The 26,886-nt window shown below is 46.3% G+C and overlaps 1 protein-coding gene across 1 annotated transcript in view; it reads left to right on the forward strand.

Annotated features, from left to right (window-relative positions):
• The first annotated feature begins 1,391 nt into the window (after positions 1-1,391).
• Positions 1,392-26,886, forward strand: part of LOC144506231 (uromodulin-like 1) — a 102,533-nt gene continuing 77,038 nt past the window's right edge. The window contains exons 1-8 of the mRNA XM_078232088.1: positions 1,392-1,467; positions 8,338-8,580; positions 11,113-11,274; positions 14,544-14,641; positions 17,102-17,288; positions 18,923-19,063; positions 24,203-24,457; positions 26,121-26,233. Coding sequence (XP_078088214.1) covers positions 1,392-1,467; positions 8,338-8,580; positions 11,113-11,274; positions 14,544-14,641; positions 17,102-17,288; positions 18,923-19,063; positions 24,203-24,457; positions 26,121-26,233 — 1,275 coding nt within the window. The remainder of the gene's footprint in view (positions 1,468-8,337; positions 8,581-11,112; positions 11,275-14,543; positions 14,642-17,101; positions 17,289-18,922; positions 19,064-24,202; positions 24,458-26,120; positions 26,234-26,886) is intronic.

The following is a 26,886-nucleotide window of genomic DNA, read 5'->3' on the forward strand; positions in this document are numbered from 1 at the left end:
AAGTGCATTGGCCATGCTAAATTCTCCCTCAGTGTACCCGAACAGGCGCCGGAGTGTGGCCACTAGGGGATTTTCACAGTAACTTCATTGCAGTGTTAATGTAAGCCTACTTGCGACGCTAATAAATAAACTTTAAAAACAGTGCTGGCATCCCAAGAGAGGCTGAAAAAAGCTCACTTTGAAGATAACGGTAGCACCTCTCTCCTTTATTTCTCCAAATGCATTTTTCTAAAAGTAAGCTAACTCACTAGGCACGGGATCAAGAGGAACACTAGTTTTACCCTCCTCCGTCCCTCCATGTGCTTGTAAAAGCAAAATTGCACTCTATTTCTACAGGGTTGACTAAATTAAAATTGTCCCGCAAAAGTGTGTAAGTGGCATCTAACAATCGAAAAATGAAGGTTTACCAAGGTTTACCAGGCTGATTCCGGAGATGGTGGGACTGATGAGGAGAGATTGACCAGGTTAGGATTGTTTTCGCTGGTGTGCAGACGGATGAGGGGGGATCTCATAGAGACTTAAAAAATGCTAACAGGACTAGACAGGGTAGATGCAGGGAGGATGTTCCCGATGGTTGGGAGTCCAGAACCAGGGGTCACAGTCTGAGGATTCGGGATAGACCATTTAGGATGGAGGTGAGGAGACATTTCTTCACCCAAAGAGTGGAATTCATTACCACAGGAAGTAGTTGATGCCAAAACATTGAATGTATTCAAGAAGTGGCTAGATATAGCACTTGGGGCGAATGGGATCAAAGCTTATGGGGAAAAAGCAGGATTAGGCTATTGAGTTGGATGATCAGCTATGATCGTAATGAATGGCGGAGCAGGCTCAAAGGGCCAAATGGCCTCCTTCTGCTCCTTTCTTCTATTTTTCTATGAATGCATGTGTCCGATGCATAAATGAAGGGAGAACAATTTGAAACTTTAAACTCTGAAGGTTGAAAGAAGAAATATACTGGTGTGGGGATTTCCCTGAGCCCTACTTTATGCCCATTGTGAGTTTGGGCGTACCAGGAAACTTGGGCTCCTCTCAACAAATAATGGGGTGTAATTTCAGGTGCGATGGCGGGCTTTAGCCCCTTGGAGGAAATTTCACTGTAAAATATTATTGGCAATCAAACACACACAGGAGAAGGTGTTGGAGATGAGTGGGAGGAGTGTGCGTGTGTGTGGAGGGGGCAGAGCCAGAACAGACAATAATGAGACAGAGAGAGAGAGAGAGAGCGCAGGTAAAATATTCACAGGTAACAGTCTCGGGAAAGCAGCTCGGATTCAGAGGGGGGAGAAAGTTGAGCAACAAAGGGTAACTCACATGGCAGAGTGACACAAAAGGTACAGGAGGGAGCCCGGGAGCAGTGCGGAATAGTTTGGAAATATTACCCTCACACCATGAATAGGATATTAACTATTGTTCTGGCTCTGTTTGCCGTGGGTGCCTTCGAGCAAGATGCAGATCTGTACACCTGTAAGTAAAAACATGTCATTTCCGTCTCTCTTGACAATTGAAAGCAAAACCTTTTTTAACAAGTACTGCTGATGAAGGACATTCTCTTTATGTAGCTGTGTTATTAACACTAATGGGAACATTCAACTGTGAGCATGGAGTGTGAGGATGGAATTGAAGCAAAACGATGCATCAAAGATAAACATGTTTGTTCGAGGCCGATGACTCCAATGTAACAAAGAAGCCAATACGATCAACTCAGATTAAGCTGCAATAGGAAGTCAGACTAATCTGCTGACAGGGTTGGGTGAGGAGAGTGGCGGACGGGGAGGGGGGGGGGGGGGGGGGTGGTGGGTGGGCGGGGGACAATGACGGGGGCCGGGTGGGGTGGGGGGGTGGCGATGGTGACGCAGGTGTGGGGCTGGCAGGGCAGGGTGGGGGGAGGGGAGAGATAGTATTACTACCTCTTGGTAACAAACCTTTCCCAGCCCCCACCCCGCTATATCCAGTTATCAAGGGATACCCCAGTGGGATCACCAGCTGATTACAGGGGTGTGTGTAGGGTGGGATTTGCTGCCACAAGGATGAAGCAGTAAGTCTAAAAAGACACCCTTCGCCAACTCTGTTCCAGATTGGATCAGGAGAATTTGTCTTTCGTGAATAGCTCAGATTCCTATTCTTGCAAACAGCTTACAATGGAATATTTGTGAGAATTCTCTACACTCAGTGGCAGATTATGCAGATAGATGTACATTTACCTACTTTATGAAGCTATATGTATCGATGTAACTGCATTCATACTTTAGAAAGCTGTGTATGATTAAAGACAAATTTCTTTGTACACTTTATCAAAATTATTGCATATTTTGGTGTATATCATCTGGTGTATATCCAAGTTATAGAATCATAGAACCTCTACAGTGCAGGAGGAGGCCATTCGGCCCATCGAGCCTGCATCGACAACAATCCCACCCAGGCCCTATCCCCGCAATCCCACGTATTTACCCCTGGCACCAAGGGGCAATTTAGCATGGCCAATCAACCTAACCTGCACATCTTTGGACTTTGGGAAGAAATCGAGCAGCCGGAGGAAACCCACGCAGACACGGGGAGAATGTGCAGACTCCACACAGACAGTGGCCCAAGGCTAGAATTGATCCCAGATCCCTGGTGCTGTGAGGCAGCAGTACTAACCACTGTGCTGCTGCGCCACCCAAGTCATTGTATATTTCAGTGTACAGCATCTGGTGTATATCCAAGTCATTGTATATTTCGGTATATGTCATGCACAGTTTGTGAGAATGGGTTTTCCGTGCATAGTTTGGAAAGTTACTCAGCATCCAGAAGCCGGAATCCTAGAGGGGGGACATGGGGGGGTGGGGGGGAATGAATCACGCCAGGCTGCTCCCACTGGAAGTTACACGAGTCAGGAGACTGAAGTAGTTTGTTTGTTCCCAGAGGTGGAAATTAGGCTGGTGGTCCAGTTGGCTGAACATGATGTCCCACATGCCTAGGGAGTGGGTTGCTTTACCCATGGGAGGGGGGGACAGTATGTATTGAATGGCTGTCCAAAGAACAGGCCCAGGCTGTCAGGATTTACCAAGCTTGCCTTTGAATGCACCCTGTGTTCATGTTGAAGTGGAACAGCTTACGGTGCCAACATTGAAGTTTGTTGGGAGTATCTGCTTTGTGACCAGGTGACTTAGGTCACCTGGTTTGTGTATAATAAATCAGTTACTTTGCAAGTCTAACCTTTAGCCGCCAATCTGTGTTGGGACATGCTGGCACCTGGAGTGGTGCACTTGCCTTCCGTGCCCCTGGGAGTCAGCGAAGGGGGCAACAAACACCACCAATGGTTTCCAAGCCCCTTCACTATCTAATGATCTCAGGTGGAGTGTGAACAATTGCGGACATCAGGTGATCAAGCTTGGCTGCAATGCACGACATGGTCAGATAGCCAGGCATTGAGGTTCGCACTTTATGAAGGGAAATGGCGGGGGAAGGAGCGGGGGTGGGGGGCGAGGTAACAGTGGGTGCAGTATGCACCATCCTGATGACCAACATACTGTGCCTATCCTGTTTGAGGGTCATCGTCTGTTAAAAAATGAAATGCTTGGGGCATTTTAAAAAAATCTCCCTACTTTTCTCCCAAAGCTAATTTTATGTCGGGATTGATGGCATGGGGCACCTTTTGTTGAGCCAACCAGACATTGGTTCAAATCCCACCATGGCATAAATTCACAAAACCTCAATTGAGGGGTTGGTCTCTGGAATGGTAACCATGAAACTACCACCAATGAAACCCATCTGGTTCATTGATACTCTATGGGGAAGGGAATCCACCATCCTTACCCGCTATGGCCTACATGTAATTCCAGACCAACACTCAGATATGGCAATTAGAGATTAGCAACAAATGTTGGCCTTGTCGGTGATGCCTACATTCTCTGAAAGAATAAAAGAATGATTTGAATCCAATTTTATTTATTCATTCGTAAGACTTGGGTGTTGCTGTCCAGGCCACTGTTTATTGCCCATTCCCCAACAATTGCCCTTCAGAAGATAGTGGTGAGCTGCCTTTTTCAATTACTGAGTGTTTTGCTGTACCAATTTCGCAAGGAGTTAATATTAAGCCACACTCTATGAGTCTGGAATCACATGTAGGCCAGACCAGGCAAAGATGCCAGCTTAGCCTCCCTAAAGGATATTAGTGAATCAGATTTAAAAAATAATAATCCAGTTGTTTCATTCGTACCATTACAAATACTAGCTTTTTATTCCAGATTTAACTAATTAACTAAATTAAAATTTCCCAGTTACCATGGTGGGATTCGAACGCATGATTCTGGATCACTCGGTGCAGGTCTCAGGATTAGTAGTCCAGTTATACTACCGCTATGCTACTGTTAACCTTGTGTCCTTCCAGAACAGATTATATTGTCCACAGATTTCTTGAGGGCTGCTTCCACTACTCCACTGCAATTTCACCATGAGTGTGACTAAAGCAAGAAGGACCCCAATGTACCTCTGAGAGGTTATAATTACAATGTGGGGGCAGCAGAGTGGCAATTTCTGGCCACTGCAGATAGATACTCATGAGGGTTTATTTATTGTACTGCAATTTTGGGAATGATGTGCTGGTGTCTTTCCTCAGTCTTGGAGCTCAGCCAAGCATTCATAATGAGATCAGCTGGGAACTCTGTCAACAGAGGCTGATAGCCAGGTATCTGTTCCTTCAAATGCACTCATTATGAATGCTTGGCTGAGTTTCTAGACATTCAAATGCATAAATTCAGAAAGGGTTCAGTTTTGACAGGTGGAAGTAAAGTTTTTGCTTTGATTGATTGACATTTGTTTGAATTCAGATCACTGGATCAAGAGTCCAGAGTGCTAAACATTACACTATGGAGCCGCTCGCCGTTCCTTTGCGGTTATAATAATTTATTTTTCTTTGTGCTGTTTTGTCAATAACTGTATGTTCATTTGGACAAGATTAAGAGGTGTGAAGCGAGAGAAAGCTTCCGTTATTGATACTATGAATGGCCCTGTCTAGTTGAAAAGAATTGCTCTGCTTACAAACCTTCAAAAAAGCTGTGGAGGCCAGGTCACTGAGTGTCTTTAAGACAGCGATAGATGGGTTCTTGATTAATAAGGGGACCAAGGGTTATGGGGAAAAGGCAGGAGAATGGGGATAAGAAAAATATCGGCCAAGACTGAATGGCGGAGCAGACTCGATGAACCGAGTGGCCTAATTCTGCTCCTATGTCTTTTGGTTCTCACACTCTAAATGTGTCAACTTTTTTTAATGCATTCACGAGACATGGGCATCACCGGCTGGGCGAGCATTTACTGCCCATCCCTAGTTGCCCTTGTTCAGAGGGCAATTGAGAGGCAACCACATTGCTGTGGCTCTGGAGTCTCATGTAGGCCAGACCATGTAAGGACACCAGATTTCCTTCCCCAAAGGACACTAGTGAACCAGACAGGTTTTTCTGACAATCGACAATGGTTTCATGGTCATCAGTAGATTCGTAATTCCAGATATTTTTTATTGAATTCAAATTCCACCATCTGCCATGACGGGATTCGAACCTCGATCCTCAGAACATTAGCTGAGTTTCTGGATTAATAATCTAATGATAATACCTCTCGGCCATTGTGTATTTCTGAATGGGTACTTTTTTTCCCCTCAGCATTTCATGTAATAATGTAATTGCCATTATTACATTTTATGGCTCATTAGTTCTGAACATAGTGTAAACTGGATGAGGAGTTGGGGATATGGAAGGCATTCAGGGGGCTTGGGTAGATAGAAAAGTCCTTTAAACTTACCTTTCAAAAGGTTGCCAAATCCAGACTACAGGTGCAACACTCCTGTAGGGGCTGTAAACCATGCGCCATTGAGAATCTGGCCCCATTCCACAGAAATCGCAGTTGGGTACAAGATGTCAACCCTTTGCAGTGGAGCTGGCCAGGTTGGGGGTTTAGGCTTGCTCTCTTCATCCTTATCCTGTGCTGGCCGAAATTGTTGGTGCCGAGAATGAGGGCAGGAATCATGGAATTGGGACCCGCCCATCATTTTTAAATGCGTCAGGAGTCAGCCTGACTGCAGAGGTCTGAGCCTATAACTTCAGTGATATCATAGATCATAGAACCCCTACAGTGCAGAAGGAGGCCATTCAGTCCATCAAGTCTGCACCGACCACAATCCCACCCAGGTCATATTCCCATAACCCCATATGTTTATCCTACTAATCCCCCTGACACGAGGGTCAATCAACCTAATCCGCACATCTTTGGACTGTGGGAGGAAACCGGAGCACCCGGAGGAAACCCGCGCAGACACAGGAAGAATGTGCAAACTCCACAAAGTCAGTGACCCGAGGCCGGAATTGAACCCGGTTCCTGGCGCTGTGAGGTAGCAATGCTAACCACTGTGCCACCATGCCACCTTCTTTTCTTTCGCTGTGTGGTAGAGTGGGTGAGAAGGGAAGAAAATGTCACTGGAGACTTAATAGGCCTGCAAAAAGTCAACCAGGGCCTTTGCAGTCATTGTAATAATGTTGGAAAGGTTTCCTGGAATTAGTGGATCTATTTTTTTTCTGGGATATTGATAATTTATTGGAGATAAAGGAAAAAATGGGCATTTCAGTATGTACATGCATTTTCACAACCAAAAAGAGGGTCTCAAATTGCTTTTCAACCAATGAAGGAATTATTTTCCTTTTGTAGTTTGGTCGCTGTTGTGATACAGGGTACGCTTAACAAAAGCAAGCACGGTGCAATGGAGGACACTGGCTGACAAGCTCTGGGATTTAATTTATATTCCATTAGTTGGTCAACCTGATAACTGGGGAGGTGATGGCCTAGTGGTATTGTTGCCAGACTATTAATCCAGGAACTCAGCTAATGTTCTGGGGACCTGAGTTCGAATCCTGCCACGGCAGATGGTGGAATCTGAATTCAATTTTTAAAAAATCTGGAATTAAGAACCTAGGGATGACCATGAAACCGTTGTCGATTGTCGGAAAAACCCATCTAGTTCACTAATGTCCTTTAGGGAAGGAAATCTGTCATCCTTACCTGATCTGGCCTACATGTGACTCCAGATCCACAGCAATGTGGTTGACTCTCAACTGCCCTCCAAGGGCAACTAGGGATGGGCAATAAATGCTGCTAGCAACGCCGTGTCCCATGAATGAATAAAAAACTGCAAGCCACAAAGCCACAAGTTAATTGTACTGATTCTGAAGTGGGACATGGATCACAATTTCTCGTTCTTCATCGTGGATTCTGTTTATTCCTAATATACTGTATAAATACAAGTCTTTCTACTACAACAACTTGCATTTATATAGCACCTTTAGCATAGGAGTGTTATGAGGAAAGATTGGGCAGGCTAGGCTTGTAGAATAGACAGGGTAGATGTAGGAAGAATGTTCCCAATGGTGGGTGAGTCTGGAACCAGGCTTCATAGTCTAAGGATAAGGATAAACCTTTTAGGACTGAGATTAGGAGAAATCTCTTCACCCAGAGAGCGGTGAGTCTGTGGAATTAAGGCCAAAACATTGTATGTTTTTAAGAAGGAACTAGATAAAGCATTTGGGATAAAGGATATCAAAGGATTTGGGGGGAAGGCAGGAACAGGTTACTGAGTTGGATGATCAGCGATGATGATGATCAATGGTGGAGCAGCCTCAAAGGGCTGAATGGCCTACTCCTGCTCCTATTTTCTATGTTTCTGCTGTTGTTTTGAAGAGTAAGAAGAAACTTGACTGAGACATATAAGATCCTGAGGAGTATTGACAGGGTGGATGCGGAGAGGATGTTTCCTCTTGTGGGAGACACTAGAACTAGGGTGGGGGGGGGGGGGGGTCACTTTGGCTGCAGAGCTGGCGAGAGCCCTGTGTAGTTGCTTTTTGAGGAAACCTTGTTGAATTAGTGTCAGTCAGGTAATTAACTGGACAGTGGTGAGCCTTCCTAGGGTAAAGGGCCCGGGAGTGGCGGGGGGGGGGGGGGGGGGGTGATGTCCCACCTGCCAAGAGCTGCCAGTTAATGCAAGTTCTTCATTGCTTGATCAGGCGCTGTGTGCCTTTGAACGAGGGAACCCCACCCATCCCACTGCCTCCCCAACCCCCCACCACCCTGGACCCCCAAACAACACCCACAGGATTTGTTCTTTTGGGCTTCCCAAATGGCATGTCCCTTTCACCATTGGGTGAAAACCCTGAACCTTCTGCCATGGACTTGATTGGGATAAAGATGGGAAAGCAGCAGGGTCCACACCCACCACCCCTGCCTGAGTAAATCACCCCCTGCTACCAAACCCGCCACAGGGAGGGCATTAAATTCCGCCCTGTCACACCTCATGTTTTCTGTCCTCCTTTCCAGACAATGGACTTGCCCGCGCCTCATCCAACCTGTGCCAGTACTCTGTCAGACGGAACGTGACAAAAACTCTGTCCTATAAAAAATCATTCACCACGTATGAATCGTGCGGAGGTTGGCATCCCTGGAAGCTTTGCCCAAAGTTGACCTTTAAAACACTTTACCGTACGACCATAGTTGAAACAACAGAGACTCAAGTCGACTGCTGCAAGGGATTTGAACAAATTGGGCATTACTGTGTACCCCGTCAGTACTGGAGAATTTTTAAAAATCGGCACTTGTAAGATGTAGAGAGATTGGATAGTCCATCTCTGGCACTTTGACTCCTTTTAGACTGATGGGATGAACATTTTCAATGTCTGTTGTCTGGAAAAGTCCTACAGCCATGTGTAGCAATTTGTAGCCCTCACAGTGTGAATCGGCTTATAGTGTAAAAGTGCCTCTAACTTAGCATATATTGATGTGGAGATGCTGGTGTTGGACTCGGGGGAGCACAGGAAGAAGTCTCACAACACCAGGTTAAAGTCCAAAAGGTTTATTTGGAATCACGAGCTTTCGGAGCGCTGCTCCTTCCTCAGGTGAATGGGGTCCTTCATCACCTGATGAAGGAGCAGTTCTCCGAAAGCTCATGATTTGTGTATAAAATTATGAAAGGCATAGATAGGGTGAACGGTGGGAAGCTTTTCCCCAGGTCGGTGGTGACGTTCACGAGGGGTCATAGGTTCAAGGTGAAGGGGAGGAGGTTTAACACGGATATCAGAAGGACATACTTTACACAGAGGGTGGTGGAGGCCTGGAATGCGCTGCCAGGCAAGGTGGTGGAGGCGGACACACTGGGAACGTTTAAGACTTATCTAGATAGCCATATGAACGGAGTGGGAATGGAGGGATACAAAAGAATGGTCTAGTTTGGACCAGGGAGCGGCACGGGCTTGGAGGGCCGAAGGGCCTGTTCCTGTGCTGTATTGTTCTTTGTTTGATTCCAAATGAACCTGCTGGACTTTAACCTGGTGTTGTAAGACTTCTTATTTAGCATATATTAGCGCAAACCATCAGACAAAAGAGACACAAGAAATGGAATCACATTCCAGTGGGAAATAAATGGGGGCAGCAGAGCTTTACTTTGCATCTACTCCTGTTTAGTTTTCTGGTCTGGGTTCTCTCTGGCTTGGTCCTGATGATCACATGGCTGCATATGAGTTGATTGGAAGGGAGAGGGGGATAGGCAGGCTTGCGGGGGGCTAGGCGAGCTTAATGCCAGGGATTGAAAATGCTCCATTAGTCATAATCAATAGTTTCAAGCAAGAATGTACAGAAGTCTATTATGAACCTTTAAGCTCCTCCATGAATTATGCCATCTACTGGCCCGGATAGAAACCAGGCAGAACCAACCAACTTGTAACTGGTGCAGTCGACATTGGTGTCAGGTAACCTAAGTATAGTAACCCTGATGGTTTTCCTTGTTGAAAAATAAAAATCTGTGTTTCGGAGCGTGTCCTTTCTTTGAGACCCAGTTGACTGTCACAGATGAAATTGACCTTAGGTAGGGACAAAAAGGGGTGGCAGTGAATCTGTCATCAGTTACACACTGCCTTCAATTCAGTCATATTGAAGAATATGGAATTGAACATTGAGGGATTGGATAATGGGCACCAGGTACAAGAAGTGCTCAGTTTACATTCCTGCTCAAATTGGATTTAACCCACTACACCGTAAAGAAAGGTATTAATGTTGGTTTATTGACTTTGTGTTAAAAATCTTTTCACGAATCAGTGAGAGCTTTACATCAATATATGCTATTTCCTGCTCAGATCATTAGTTATCGAGTCATTGAAATGATACTGGACGATTCACCAGGACTTTGGCAATTACCATATGAACACCTCACGGATTTGGGTGAAATTCCTTTTTCAGGATTTTAATGTTAACATTAATCAATTTTAAAATAAAGTGCCTCATTAACATAGTGGATATTAGAGTAATAGGCAAATGGGCACAGTGGTTAGTACTGCTGCCTCACAGCTCCAAGTCCCGGGTTCAATTCTGGCCTTGGGTGACTGTGTGCAGTTTGCACGTTCTCCCCGTGGATAGTCAGAAGCTTTTTTGGATAGTCAGAAGCTTTTTCCCAGGGTGGAAGAGTCAATTACGAGGGGGCATAAGTTTAAGGTGCGAGGGCAAGGTTTAGAGGAGATGCACATGGCAAGTTTTTTACACAGAGGATGGTGAGTGTCTGGAACTCGCGGCATGGGGAGGTAGTGGAAGCAGATACGATAGTGACTTTAAAGGGGCGTCTTGACAAATACATGAATAGGATGGGAATAGAGGGATATAGTCCCGGAAGGGTAGGGGGTTTTAGTTCAGTCGGGCAGCATGGTCAGTGCAGGCTTGGAGAGCCGAAGGGCCTGTTCCTGTGCTATAATTTTCTTTGTTCTTTGTTCTCTTTGTTATTTGTCTACGAGGGTTTCCTCCGGGTGCTCCGGTTTCCTCCCATCGTCTAAAGATGTGCAGGTTGGGTGGATTGGCCATGCTAAATTCCCCTTGAGTGTCCCAAGGTTAGGGAGGGTAAATAGATGGGGTTATGGGGATCGAGCCTGGATGGGTTACTCTGTCAGAGAGTCAGTGCAGACCCGATGGGCCTCCTTCTGCACTGTAGGGATTTTATGATTCCTTGTTCACCTTATAGGATTCTGTGACTGCACTGTAATGTTCACACAGGTTAATCTCAAGGTTAAGGTATGTTTAAGCCCTACTGATTTGTCACATGTTTGATTACCTCAGCTTTGAACAGGAGCAAGGAGTTTGCTTCACATCCGGGAAGATGCCCAACAGAGGAGAAAGCCATGGGGAACCAAACCTGCAGATGGGACATTGACTGTCCGGGACTGCAGAAATGCTGCGGCGACAGCGGGGAATCAGTGTGCACCTCACCCATTCCAGCAGGTACTGTACTATGCTGATAGATTCAGCACCCTGTCTTAGCTATGTTTCCCTCGTGCTTCCATCCCCCCACCTCCAACCTCCTAATTTTGTTTTCCCAAGTCGTGGGGTTACTGAGTGAAACGGGTGAGCAATTAAACATAATTGGCAAAAGAGCCACTGTGACGATGAATCGTAGAATGGCTATAGCACAGAAAGAGGCCATTCTGCCTGTTGAATCTGTGCTGACTCTCTGCATGAGCAACTGAAGCAGTCAGCAAGCTGTTAGAATCTGGACCACACTGCCTGAAGGGGTGATGGAACAATTGTAACATTCAGAAGGCAATTGAATAAACACTTTAAAAGGCTGAAGTTGCTGGGCAGTGGGGAGAGGGCAGGAGATTGGAATTAATTGGATAGCTTGGGTGGCACGGTGGCACAGTGGTTAGCACTGCTGCCAAACAGCGCAAGGGATCCAGGTTCGATCCCCAGCTTGGATCACTGGAGTTTGTACGTTCTCCCCATATCTGTGTGGGTTTCCTCTGGGTGCTCTGGTTTCCTCCCACAGTCCAAAGATGTGCGGGTTAGGTTGATTGACCATGCTAAATTGCCCCTAGTGTCAGGAGGATTAGCTGGGTAAATATGTAGGGCTACGGCGATAGGGGCTGTGTGGGATTGTGGTTGGTGCAGACTCGATGGGCTGAATTTCCGGTTTCCTCCCACAGTCCAAAGATGTGCAGGTTGGGTGGATTGGCCATGCTAAACTGCCCTTTAGCGTCCCAAGGTTAGGGGGGGGGTAAATACCTGGGGTTATGGGGATCGAGCCTGGATGGATTACTCTGTCAGCGAGTCAGTGCAGACCTGATGGGCCTCCTTCTGCACTGTAGGGATTTTATGATTCTCTCACAAAGAGCCAGCCTTAGCACCGATGGGCTGAATGGCTTTCTTCTGCTCTGCCCGATTCTATGATTACATGAATCGACTACATGTGGAGATATCACTGTGACGAAACATGTAACCTTCACCCTGGATAAACCGAAAAACCTTTACCTGACGCTGGTTTCATAAAAGCGCCACCCTTTTAGTTGCCACAGAGAAGTTATCACAGCCAGTGTAAATTGTACAACAATAATGTCTAAAATAAGTCATAAATACGCATCTCGACCCAATTGTTCTGATTTGTACAGGGCGTGTTAAATGTGTTTGCACAAAATATCTGTCTTAATTTTGTATCAAAAATCAATGTAGTCAATTCCGCCAATTAATCACAAAGGTCGACCTGCTCGCTAATTAACAGAGAAATCAGATGGTGTCTCAGTGGAATCTGAGTTGCTCAATTAGTAAAGAACCAGAGTGCTGTAAGCATGATGATGATATGCATTACACCCCAATGAAAGAGGCACCCTCTTTGTTTAAATGTAATCGGCAAATATTGTCATGTTTTGCTCTCCAGGTATGATGGGGTAATGATGCACTATGTGGCCAACGCTGCTTGTGCGCGGTTCCACACAGAATACGTTGCCCAACTAAGTTGATCCATTTTGACTTTCCTGCGTCACATCCAGCAGTGAATGGGAGTGAGTGTGCTGCCACCTCGCTCACCGTCAACCAGAAGGGAAATGCCAGATCGCCGAGCTGGGCTTGTTCCAGCCGGCTGGGAGAGAGGTTACAGCACCACCACTCGAATAGCAGGTGTTAACTGTGAATTTCAACAGACTGGATTCACTTGAGACTTGCAACAGCGGGTATTTAGATATTCAGCATGGCAAGCCTGTTAATTACAAAGATTTCTCATCAACTGCCCCCCCAAAAATAGGTGTTCCTAATTAAGAGGGGTGAACAAGGACAAGCCAATTCCACTTAGGTAACCCAAAGAAACGGATTTAAGGCAATTCATCAAATCGTAGAGTGGTTACAGCACAGAAGAGGCCATTTGGCCCATTTTGTTCATGCTGGCTCTCTGCAAGAGCAACTCAGCTTGTCGATTCCTCTGCCCTTTCCCTGAAGCTCTGTGTAATAATTCTGGTTTCACACCCCCCTGTAAATGTTTTGTCTTTTTGGAGAATTATCGGATCCCTTTTACATTTTGATTTTCATTGGCAAAAGAACTTAAGGTGGAATTCAGGGAGCTTTATTTTTTAAGTCAACGAGTTGTTACAACCGGAAATGTACTGCCTGAAAAAGTGGTGGAGACAGATTCAAGAGTGAATTTCAAAGTGGAGGTTAATTTCTCCTTGAAAAGGAATAGTGAAAGGGCTTTGGGGAGGCAGCAAAGGGAGGGGGTCTAATTGGATATTTTGTTCAAAGAGCTGATACCAGTATGATGGGACGAATGGCCCCCTGGCTGTGTGTATGATTCTTGTCCTGCCTTACTGACATTCACATTTATTGTGAGGCGAAATGAATACAAAAATAAGGAGGTTATGCTTCAGTTATACATTGCGTACTAGTGAGACCATATCTGGTCTACTGCGTACAATATTGGTCTCCTTCAGCAAGGATGTATATGCATTGGAAGCAGTTCAGAGAAGGTTCACCAGACTAATACCTGGATTGTTTTATGAGGAAAGGTTAGAAAGGCTAGACTTGTATCAGCTGGAATTCAGAAGAGTAATAGTCGACTTGATTGAAACATGTAAGATTCTGAGGAGTCTTGACCGGGTGAATGTGGAAAGAATGTTTCCTCTTAGAACCATAGAAAAGCATAGAAAGAAGCCATTCAGCCCATCTTGTCAATGCCAGCCCAAGGACACCCAGGTGCCCTTTTGAATCCCACCTTCCTGCACCCAGCTGCTGAGTTGGTCTAACTGGTTGCTCAGTTGATCCAGTTGTTAAGGGGACATTTCCAAGTGACACAATCAATTGGTCTGAAATGCTACTTACTGGAGTAAGGAAGCATCTATAAACCCTGATGCTGTCACCTGGAAATTATCCTGCGTGGAAGAGGTTTAGATGAAGTTACTTTGGCAGTTGCCTCAGTGGAAACTCTAAGGTTGAAATAAGTAAGACACAGAAAGCTTAATTGTCTGCCCACTAATATTGAGGAGTGAAAGCTAGATTTGTATGTTTATAACCATGGCTTGGAGAACAAGGGGATAGAAAGGGGGAAAACATCTCCAAGAAATTATCATCAATATGGAAGCAGGATGAAAAATCAGCAGAATCATCTTCACGAAGAGGTTCCACCTCTTGTAGGTGGCTATCTTTACCTGATTACTGATTGGTGTGGGTGGCTGTCTGCAGGATGTGTTCACCAAGTATGTCGCATCATTTTCCGCTTTCTCTTTTAACAGTGGGTGAAGGATACTTCAGTTTGTTGATTGAAGTGAAGCAAGATTTCGAGCAGACCGAATTTGATCTTCTGAATCACCTGAAATTCTTGCACTCAGTGGTAGGTGAACCATTTATTCATTATTCACTATTTTAATAGATTATTGATTATCTTAATATTATATAAGTCCTGTAGGTTGTGTTGCCTGCCTGGTGCTAGGGTTTGGGATATCTCATCTAGGCTTCAGAGGAACTTTGGAGTGGGAGGGTAAAGATCTGGTTGTCGTGGTCCACATAGGTACCAGTAATATAGGTAGAACAAGGATAGAGGTTCTGCTGAAGGAAAATGAGCAGCTACGAGCTAAATTAAAAAGCAGCACCAGAAAGGTAATAATCTCTGATTACTACCAGAGTCATGAGCTAATTAGCACAGGGTCAATAAGAATAAAAAGGTAAATGCATGGCTCTAAGGCTGATGTGTGAGAAATGGGTTTGAATTCTTGGGACATTGGCACCAGTACTGGGGAAGGAGGGAGCTGTTCCAATGGGACGGTCTTCACCTGGGATCAGAGTCTTAGCAAATCGCATAACTGGGGCTGTAGATAAGGCTTTAAACTAAGTTGGGGGAGGGGGGAAGCGGGTTCAGTTGCATGGAAAATTAAAGGGGAAGATAGGAGTGCAGGTTAGTGGTGAGACAGATTGTTAGCAGAAAACAAAAGGAAGGGACAAAATGTATGAACGTTGTTTTGCACCAAGGATTTATACAACAGTCGGGAAATTTGATAATAGAATAAACTTAAAGGCTTCGGGGTGAATTTTACCATCCCACCTGCCAAGGGAATCAGAGCGGGCGAGGGGCAGACCATGGAAAAGTCTGTTGACCTCGGGCAGGATGTTCTGGTTTCGGGGCGAGTGCGGCTGGAACATCTTGCCCTTTGTGTCTGAGTGCACAAAGCATTTGAATAAAAATTAATGAGTCAACGGCACAAATAGAAACAAAGGGCTATGATTTTGTGGTGATTACTGAGACATGGTTACAAGGAGACCAGGTCTGAGAATTGAATATCCAAGGGTACTCAGTATTTTGGAAGGATAGAGAGAAAGGAAAAGGAGGTGGTATAGCTTTGCTAGTGAGGGAAGGGACCAATGCTGTAGTAAGAAATTATATAAGTACTGGAGTTCAAGATGTGGAATGAGTCTGGGTAGAAATAAGAAATAGCAAAGGAAAGAAGTCCCTGGTGGGGGTAATCTATCGGTCCCCAAACAGCAGTTCCGCAGTGGGGTACAGTATATACCAAGAAATACTGGGGGCTTTTAAGAAAGGTGTGACAATAATCATGGGTGATTTTAATATGCACGTAGATTGGAAGAATCAAATTGGCAAGAGTAGCCTGGAGGGAGAGTTCATTGAATATATTAGGGAATGTTTCTTGGAGCCATATGTTGTGGAACCAACCAGAGAGCAGGCTATTCTGGATTTGGTATTGCGTAATGAGCAGGGATTAATTAATGATCTCATAGTTAAGGATCCTCGAGGTAAGAGTGATCATAGCATGCTCGAATTCAAAATGCAAGTTGAGGGTGAGAAACTGGAGGCCCACACTCGCATTCTGGAGTTAAACAAAGGTAAATAGGTAGGCATGAGGACAGACTTGACCCTAGTGGGCTGGATACTGGAACGCATTGTATCCGTACAGAGCTGTTGGTAGCAGTTCAAAGGCTGGTGGTTCAAGCGTCCCTCTTGGAGAGTTCAGCACAAAATGCAAGCTGACATTTAAGGACAGCACTCTGGGAGTGCTGCACTGTTGGCAGTGCCATCTTCCCGATGAGATGTTAAGCTCTCTGCCCCCCTCAGTGGATGTAAAAGATCCCACGGTACTATTTTGATGCAGAGCAGTGGGGTTCTCTCCAGTGTTCTGGCAAGGGTTTATCCCTCCATCAGCCAAACAGATGACCTAGATATGTGTCTCAATGCTGTCTGTGGGTGCTTCCCTTGCGCAAATTAACTGCACCAAATTTATCAACAGTGCCTACACTTCAAAAGTGCTTTGAGGTCCTGAGATTATGAAAAGCCATGATACAAATGAAAATTATTTTCTTATTTCTTTCTTTACTACTGTATGTCTCGGAGGATAATAAAATTCAGGTCCAACCACAGCAACTGCTCATCTTGAGTTAGAACATAGAACAGTACAACACAGGAACAGGCCCTTTGGCCCATGATGTTTGCCAAGCATGAGGCCAAATTAAACTAATCCCTTCTGCCTGCTCTTGGTCCATATCCCTCCATTCCTTGCATATTCATGTGCTTAACTAAAAGTTCTTAAAAAACCCCCATCGTAATTCCAAAGGATTTTTTTTTCCCCAGTGTAAACTTTTAAGGGCGTGACATAATAGTTTGCTAATTAATGCAAGTGATTTGCTGAGGGGAGATGACCATGACAAAGTTGATTAGTAAGATCATGGATTATGGATACAGTTCAATCCCATTGAAGGCCCCTGGAGACAGTGGACTGTTAATCTCTAGTCACCTGGAAGAACTATCTGTAACTTCACCTTCCTGCTTCTGCATTCACTTCAGGTGATTGGCTCTCTGAATCTGTCTAACTCCTCGATGTATCACATCCACACCCAACAAGACGGAGGGCGCAAAACTGTGTCGAAACTCTTACTGGGCACAAGACCTCCAACTACCCTGGCGAACATATCTAGAGAGTTGCAAAAGATTTTAATAAATGTTGCTGAAGTTTCGCACCTGGAAACCAAAGGTATATTTAAACTTTACTGTATATTTAGATAAAAGTTGATGTTCATTGATATGAAGCCATTGGTCAGAACTTTACACCCTGTATGGGAGTGGAATGGTCAGTGGGGCTCGCAATATTGGGTGGGATAGATAGTGGAGTGGGCTGCAGTGCCCATTGCCTACTCACCGCTGCTGGCAAGTAAGTGGTGTCCGCCCTGCCCTGCCTATAGGCCAATTGAGATCCCGAGGTTTCAGTGGCCAATCGGTGGCCTCTCAGCTATCTCTTCCTGCCACCATTAGTAATTTATTAGGGCTGGATGGGCACTTTGCTGCCTGGGGATGTGGCCCAATGACCATTGGCAGCCTTCCTGCTGGCTTGGGAGGTGGATCCCTCCCGATTGGGCACCATGGGGCCAATGGAGGATTTCACAGTGCCAAAGGCAAGCCTGCTGGAAGCCCCCTTTCCCACTGCCCTCATAAGACCATAAGATACAGGAGCAGAATGAGGCCATTTGGCCCATTGAGTCTGCTCTGCCATTCATGATTGACTAACCCTCCCCTCCTCACCTTCCCACCCATCTGAAAGTCTTGATTTCTTGTTTATTGATTTGTGGCCATGAGATAGAGGTGAGTCACCTGAGAAAGGCACAACGCTCCGAAAGCTCGTCATTCCAAATAAACCCATTGGACTTTAACCTGGTGCTATGAGACTTCTTACTGTGTTAATTTGTGGGACATGGGCGTCACTGGCTGGCCAGCATTTATTGTCCATCCCTAGTTGCCCTTGGAGGGCAGTTGAGAGTCAACCGCATTGCTGTGGCTCTGGAGTCAAATGGACTGAGTGCTGATTCTTGCACTCACCATCCAGGCCACTTAGCTGATGTAGCAGAGGACATTCTATCACGTCTGTATAAGAGATCTAGGAAGAGCAGGTGGCCATCTTATGCCTGCGCTCCACCATTCAGTTCAATCATGGCTGATATGCCACTCAACTTTATTACCTGCTTTGGTTCCATATCCTTCAGCACTCTTACCTAACAAAAGTCTGCTCCTCCCAGTGCCAAGGTGCCCCCTGGGCATGGACACTTTGCCCTTTGGACTGTGCCACAGGGCACAGGCTGGCACTGCCAGGGTGCCCATGCCCAATGGGCACCACCCCTCTGCCGCCCGAACCCCTGGGGGGCCCCAATTGCCCCCCCTTCATTCCAGTGGTGTGTCCTGATGGTTCCCCGAATGTGGGGAGGTACTCTGAACCCCGCCGGAATGAAGTCCTCCTGGCGGGGTGGGAGATTCAGTCGGGACGGGTAAGTTCCCGATAATGAAATGTAAAATACATTTAAAACATACTAAAAACAGATTCAAATGACTTGCATGTCTTCCCGCCGGTTTCCAGCGTGGTCTGACCGGCAACTGTTCTCCGGCTCTGGGAGATGCGCATGCGTTCCCGGCACATGCGCAAATCCCGGAACAAGGCCGACGACGCGCATCTCCCAGCCCGATCCGCCAGAAACGTTGCGGGTCGGGACGGGAGAATCGCGGCCAATATTTCCACTGGCACTTTACCCGCTTGTAATAAACACTGGAAGATTTGAACTGTTCTCTCTCACATTTTAGTCTTACAATTTTCCATCAATTTTACACACTCTTCTCTTGCAGACATCAATGAGTGTGAATATGCAGAGTTGAATTCCTGTTCTCTGAGGGCAGTCTGTTTGAACACCGATGGGTCTTATAACTGCTCTTGTCAGAATGGCTTTGCAGACAGAGATCCTTCCAGGAGAGGCCGAGACTGCAGAGGTAACTGTCGCCCAGCTAACGCTGGAGTCCAAACAGAGGTTTCTTTGTGGCTTGGATCAGGCTGCATGTGTTGGGGGGAATTTGATTTGATCGAAGGAAAGGAGAGGGTGCAGAATATAGTGTTAACGTCATAGCTAGGGTGTAGAGAAAGATCAGCTTAATGCAAGGTAGGTCCATTCAAAAGTCTGACAGCAGCAAGGAAGAAGCTGTTCTTGAGTCAGTTGGTATGTGGCCTCAGACTTTAGGTGGAAGAGAGTATGTCCAGGGTGTGTGGGGTCCTTAATTATGCTGGCTGCTTTGCTGAGGCAGTGGGAAGTGTAGACAGAGTCAATGGGTGGGAGGCTGGAATTGTACACTCCCTGCTTCAGATGCCCAGGGGCTGCGTTTTCAATTTCCGATGGAGGCGCGATTCATTCCAGGAGAGGAACACTATGTTCTGCCGGATGACTGGAACCTCCAAAGTACCGCGGAAGCTGGAAATCTGCAATAAGAACAGAAAATGTTGGAAATGCTCAGCAGGTCTGGCAGCATCTGTGGAGAGAGGTTAGGGGGATTCTTGGGTTAAATGTGTGGGATTGCGGGGATGGGTAAGATGCTGTTTCAGGAGTCAGGGCAGACTCGATGGGCTGAATGGCCTCCTGCTGCATTGTAGGGATTCTATAAGCCGAATCTCTCGGAGTCTTGGCAATTTGCACAAGATGGCGCTGTGTCCTGATGCATGTTCTGAGTGGATGGCAGGTCCAGTCATGGCTGAAGTTTGCCTTTTCAAAGGGTCTTCCTGCCTCCAGGTGGCGCCCAAAATCCCCGTCAGGCCACGGAGATATTTTGCATTTTAACACGTTGCCGTGTCCCTGACAGTGATGTGACAGAAGGTTGAGGCTGGAACTGATCTGAGGCTGGCTTCCTGATCCAGAATTGAAAATTCGACCCCCAGTGTCAGCATCAAGACTCCCAGGCGCTTATATCACAGTCAAGTTCCTATCGTTCCCTATCATTCCCTAACAGCACTGTGTAATATACCTAAATCACATGGGCTGCAGAGGCTGAAGAAGGCAGCTCTCCACCACCTTCTCAAGGCAATTAGGGATGGGCAATAAATGCTGGTCCAATCAGTGAAGCCCATACCCTGTGGAAGACATTACTAAGAAATGCCCAGGTAGAGCTTGAGGCTTCCTCAATGGTGAGAGACAGACCTGCTGGGCAATGATGGGTTACGGTCCTCCAGCAACAGGCACCTGATCAGCCATTGGTAATGTGTGCCCACCTGGCACTCAGCACAGGCCAGAGAGAAAGATTGCATTTAGAATCATTGAATCATAGAATCCCTACAGTGCAGAAGGAGGCCATTTGGCCCATCGAGTCTACACCAACAACAATCCCACCTAGGCCCCATCCCTGTAATCCCACATGTTTACTCTGCTAATCCCTCTAACCTACACATCATTGGACACTACGGGGCAATTAATTGAACATGGCCAATGCACCTAACTCACACACCTTTGGACTGTGGGAAGAAACCGGAGCATCCGGAAGAAACCCACGCAGACACGGGGAGAACATGCAAACTCCACACAGGCAGTGACCCAAGCTGGGAATTGAACCCGGGTCCCTGGAGCTGTGAGGCAGCAGTGCTAAGTACTGAGCCACCGTGCTACCCATACAATCAGAATGTTTCAAATCACTTTCCAACCAGTGAAGTGCTTTTGCAGGGTAGTCACTGCTGTAATGTAGGAGATGTGGCAGACAGTTTTCACACGGCAAGTTCCCACAAACGGCAATGATATGATGATCATATAATCGGATTGCAATGATGGTCAAAGGATAAATATCGGCTAGTTCACCTGGGAGGACTCCCCTGCTCTTCTTTGAAAGAGCGTCACGGGTTTGTTTACATCCACCTGAGAGGGCTGACAGGGCCTCGGTTCATTGTCTCATCTGGAAGACAGCACCTTTGACAGTGTGGCACTCCCTCAGTACTGGAGTGCCAGCCAAGATTTTGTGCCAAGTCTCTGAAGTCAGACTTCACAACCTTCTGACTTGAGCATGAGAGTGCTACAAACTGGGGTCGCTGTTTAAAAATAAGGGGCTGCTCCTTTAAGGCTGAGATGAGGAGAATTTTCTTCTTTGAGGGTTGAGAGTCTCTGGAACTATTTTCCTCAAAAGGAAGCGGAAGCAGAATTGTTGAATATTGTTAAGGCAGAACTAGAGAGATTCTTGATTAACCAGTGGGGTGAAAGGTTATTGGGAAGGTAGGCAGTAATGAGGGGTTGAAGTTACAATCAGATCAGCCATGATGGCATTGAATGGCACAGCAGGCTCGAGGGGCCGAGTGGCCTACTCCTGCTCCTAATTCACATTAGGCCAGCACCTTTGCCCAGTGCCAATGGTTAGCACTGCTGTCTCACAGCGTCAGGGACCTGGGTTCGATTCCCGGCTTGGGTCACTGTCTGTGAGGAGTTTGCACATTCTCCCCGTGTCTGCATGGGTTTCCTCCGGGTGCTCTGGCTTCCTCCCACAGTCCAAAAGATGTGCTGGTTAGGTACATTGGCCATGCTAAATTCTCCCTCAGTGTATCTGAACAGGTGCCAGAGTATAGCGCCTGGGGGATTTTCACAGTAACTTCATTGCAGTGTTAATGTAAGCCTACTTGTGACACTAATAAATAAATTTTAAACTTTAAAAGCTTATATGTTTGTATATATGGATTTTTCTTTGTCTAAAATACATTTCACGCCCTAATCGGTGTTGGTTTGTAAGTTACTTTGTTTTATCTTTTCACTCCAAATTTTAAAGTAAATATATTTCCAAAATATCTATTTCTTTTACAGAAGTGACTACTGCTCTTTTGGTTCCTAACTCAAACTCGGGACAGACGACTATAGCCCCAATATCAGTCACTGATCGGGAAAGCCTGAAACTTAGCGCTTCAACTGAAAGGACATTATGCTGTATGTATCCTCTTCTCCCCACCCACCCATACAATAGGGAAAACAATTTGTGGTAAATTAATTTTAGTCATTTTAGCTTCCTTGCCATCAGATGCTTACAATCTGGTGAAGAGAGAAAAAAATAAAAGGTCAATAAAAGTCAAAAGAAAATCAAGTTTTTTCAAATAATTATGGATCGTCCACCAAAGCAACTGTCAGTACAAGTGCAATGTGCCTCAAGGTTCCTGACTTAGAATCATGGAAACCCTACATTGCAGAAGGAGGCCATTTGGTCCATCGAGTCTGCACCAACCACAATCCCACCCTCTTCCTGTAACCCCTCATATTTATCCTACTAATCCCCCTGATACTAGGGTCAATTTAGCATGGCTAATCAACCTAGCCCGCACATCTTTGGACTGTGGGAAGAAACCGGAGCACCTGGAGGAAACCCATGCAGACATGGTGAGAATATGCAAATGCCACACAGATAGTGACCCGAGGCCGGAATCAAACCCCAGGTCCCTGGCGCTGTGAGGCAGCGGTGCTAATCACTGTGCCACCGTTGAGTTGAAGATTTTCCACAAGATGTGCAGGTTAGGTGGATTGGCCATGCTAAATTCCCTCTCAGTGCCTCAAGATGTGTAGGTTAGGGGGATTAGTGGGGTAAATACTTGGGGTTACAGGGAAAGAGCCTGGGTAAGATGCTCTGTTGGAGAGTTGGTGCAGACTCAATGGGCCGAATGGCTTCCTTCTGCACTGTATTATTCTGTGAGTTATCTGTTGCACTTCTTTTGGGAAGGTGTGTTTTAAACGGGACCAATATTTGACCTCGCGCATTCGCCAGCCTGTAATTCTCCTGCCCACTGACATAAACAGACTAAAATCATGATGAGAACACGAGGTGGATCGCCAGCCTATGTTTCTGTCTACACTGTTGATTTTCCAGCAGCAGTAAGCATTCCTACACTCCAAACCCTTCATGGTAAAACTACTGACCATGCACATGGTCACAGAAAAACCTTGCCTTCCTCCAGTTCTCAAGATCAAAATTGCTCCACCTTTGGTAACCATGCCTTTAACTGCCTGAGCTCTGGAATTCCCTCACCAGACCTCTCAGTCTCTCTACCTCTCGCCTCCTTGAAGATGTTCCTTAAAACCAAACTCTGGGCGTTCTGTCTGAATTACTTGTATAAGTTCCATGTCTGATTACGCTCCTGTGAACTGTCTTGGGATAGATTTACAAGAATACCAAATCTCAAAGCGACCAACAATTTACACTGCATGGGAAGAGGACACTGATTGGTTGGCAGATGGACTCCATGGAAATGCCTTGACCAATCAGAGTCCACTTACCAACCACCCTTTTCCCATGCAGTAAAAATTAGGAACATAGGAATTAGGAGCAGAAATAGGCAAATTCAGCCCTTTGAGCCTGCTTCGTCATTCAATCAGATCATGGCTGATCTCTCCCTGGCCTCAAATCCACCTCCCCATCTGTTCCCCATATCCCTTTTTTTTTAGTAGAAACATATCTATTTCCTTCTTGAAACAAAATTGTTGTTTGCTTTGAGATTTGGTATTCTTGCAAATCTGTCCTGATGAGTGCAACATGAAAAGCTTCGACAGCATGTCTCTGCTTTTTTCAGCAGCACTTTCAAGGGCAGCACGGCAGCACAGTGGTTAGCACTGCTGCCTCACAGCACCAGGGACCTGGGTTCAACTCCCGGCTTGGGTCACTGTCTGTGCGGAGTCTGCACATTCTCCCCGTGTCTGCGTGGGTTTCCTCCGGGTGCTCCAGTTTCCCCCCACACTCCAAAGACGTGCTGGTTAGGTGTGTTGGCCATGCTAAATTCTCCCTCAGTGCATCCAAACAGGTGCCAGAGTGTGGCAACTAGGGGATTTTCACAGTAACTTCATTGCACTGTTAATGTCAGCTTACTTGTGACACTCATAAAATAAACTCAAACTAAACACTCAATGAATTCTCTAATGTCGTGTCTGCTTTTTTTTTGGAGAAATCTGTGCTGACCCTTTCAGCTTGGCTCCTTTTGTGTTCAGTAATTGTATCCTGTAAGTTATTGACTCTAACACCTTACACTACATTGTCTGGATTTGTGATGAGTGACAGTCAGTGCTGTTACGTTGGAGGGTGAAGGTGAGTGAGCTAACAATGCAATCATGCGGCACTAACCCAACTCCTTTTCAACAGCTCCTTCTCCAGTTACGAACCTGGCGATCACCAATGTCACCAGCATTAGCTTCCAAGTCCTCTGGGCAACAGCTACCAGCGAAGAGCAAACAGTTACCGTGCGGGTGCTGAAGGAAGATAGCATCGTGAATGAAGTAGAGACACAGGAAATGAAATGGACGGTGACCGGATTGGAACCTGGGGTTCTATACACAGTGGAGCTCCACTGGCGATCCTGTGAAGACAGATTTGCCAAAGAGTTAAAAGTGAAAACAGGTAATGGCTCAGCCCTTGGACATGTCCATCTGCCAACTCACCAGAGGGCGGCGCGGTGGCACAGTGGGTAGCACTGCTGCCTCACAGCACCAGGGAGGGTTCGATTCCTGGCTTGGGTCACTGTCTGTATGGAGTTTGCACATTCTCCCCGTGTCTGCGTGGGTTTCCTCCGGGTGCCCCGGTTTCCTCCCACAGTCTGAAAGATGTGCTGGTTAGGTGGATTGGGCCATGCTTAAAATTCTCCCTCAGTGTTACCCGAACGGGCGCCGGAGAGTGGCGACTCGGGGATTTTCACAGTAACTTCATTGCAGTGTAAGCCTACTTGTGACTCATAATAAATAAACTTTAAACATTAGAATGAACATAAGAACTAGGAGCAGGAGTAGGCCCCTTGAGCCGCTCCACTATTCAATAAGATCATGGCTGATCTTTTCTTGGACTCAGCTCCCGCTCGCTCACCATAACCCTTAATTGCTTTACTGTTCGAAAATCTATCTATCTTTGCCTTAAAAATTAGGTAGCCTCAATGGCTTCATTGGCTTCCTCCCTTTTAGATTCTGACTCAATTTGGCCATTTCCCTGCCAGATCCTTTATTCTTCAGTTGCCTCTTTATCTTGGAACCATTGACTCCAGTTTGTGTGAGGTTTTGCTGGTTAAATGGCTCTTTGGTACCTCACCCCAGTAGCTCTTCTGCATTTGGCAATGGAGAGTATCTGATGTGGTCCAGTTCCTGCTCTCACCAGCTGCCTTGTACATGCATTTCCCAACCGGAGTCAATGCATAGCAACTAGAATCAACTGCATATAGAAACACCAATATCATTGGCTGGAATGGAGCTAAGCTAATAATTTTCTGATCTATCACAGCTGAAGAACACACTGCTGGAATTGACTTCGCCCACATCATTTTATTATGTTACTATCCTCCACGTACTGCATTTTGCTATTATGGGGATAAGTTGCTGTAGTTTCAGTGATACGTGAGCTCTGTTTGCAGTGGGGACTCTCAAATAGGCTCTGTAAGTAATCTTTCATTTGTTTAAAGCAAGAAAAAAATTGCTTGCTGCAAGTCCTGCTCCACCTCCAACTCACTGGCTATCCCAGTGTAACTCACTGGCTGCCCCAGTGTAACTCACTGGCTGCCCCAGTGTAACTCACTGGCTGCCCCAGTGTAACTCACTGGCTGCCCCAGTGTAACTCACTGGCTGCCCCAGTGTAACTCACTGGCTGTCCCAGTGTAACTCACTGGCTGCCCCAGTGTAATTCTCTGGCTGGGGCAGTCTAACTCACTGGCTGTCCCAGTGTAACTCACTGGCTGCCCCAGTGTAACTCACTGGCTGCCCCAGTGTAACTCACTGGCTGCCCCAGTGTAACTCACTGGCTGCCCCAGTGTAACTCACTGGCTGCCCCAGTGTAACTCACTGGCTGCCCCAGTGTAAGTCACTGGCTGCCCCAGTGTAACTCACTGGCTGCCCCAGTCTAACTCACTGGCTGGGGCAGTGCACTACATTTGCCACTCTGCTCAGACTGGTGTAGAAAGATCTGGTATCATGCCAGGTGGAGTCATTAGCCACCAGGGTGCCAGTAAACTGTATTTAATAAGGGGGTGTAGAGGTTACAGGATTTTCTCTGAATAGTAATGCACTTTTCCCATTCTTTACAGCTGCATTGTTATTGGACGGACGGACGAAGATTAAGAATTATAACTTCACAGAAAGCCTTGGCAACACCAGTAGCAGCGAATTTAAGCAGTTTACAAAGCTTTGGTACCAAGAGGTAAAGATACCTGACAAACAATTCTCCTTCTCCTCCTCCTTGCCCTCTTCCTCAGATACCATGTCCTAAGAGGGTGTTGGCGACCATGGACTTTCACTGCGTTAATCCATGATTATGGTTGGTAAAGTAATGCAGTGGTTTGTCATTGCATTCTGCAGTGTAGCTGACCAGGCAACACTCCCATTCTTTAGTGCCTGCCACTAAAGGATTTACAGGCTCATAAGCAACCTGTTGGCCACATTATGAACTCACCTTCCATGGCTAACAACCCCTGAGGTGGGACTCGAACCTGGAGCTTCCGGCCCAGAGGTAGGGAGCCTACACCACTAGGCAGCACGGTGGCACAGTGGTGAGCACTGCTGCCTCACAGCGCCAGGGAGTCGGGTTCAAATCCGGCCACGGGTCACTGTCTGTGTGGAGTTTGCACATTCTCCCCGTGTCTGAGTAGGTTTCCTTCAGGTGCACCGGTTTCCTCCCATAGTCCAAAGATGTGCGAGTTAGGTGGATTGGTCAGGTTAAATTGACCCTAGTGTCAGGGGGATCAGCAGGGTAAATATGTGGAGTTACAGGAATAGGGCCTGGGTGGGATTGTGGTCGGTGCAGACTTGATGGGCCGATTGGCCTCCTTCTGCACTGTAGGGATTCTATGGATG

Source organism: Mustelus asterias, chromosome 17 (assembly GCF_964213995.1).
Source record: "Mustelus asterias chromosome 17, sMusAst1.hap1.1, whole genome shotgun sequence".
Lineage (NCBI taxonomy): Eukaryota > Metazoa > Chordata > Chondrichthyes > Carcharhiniformes > Triakidae > Mustelus > Mustelus asterias.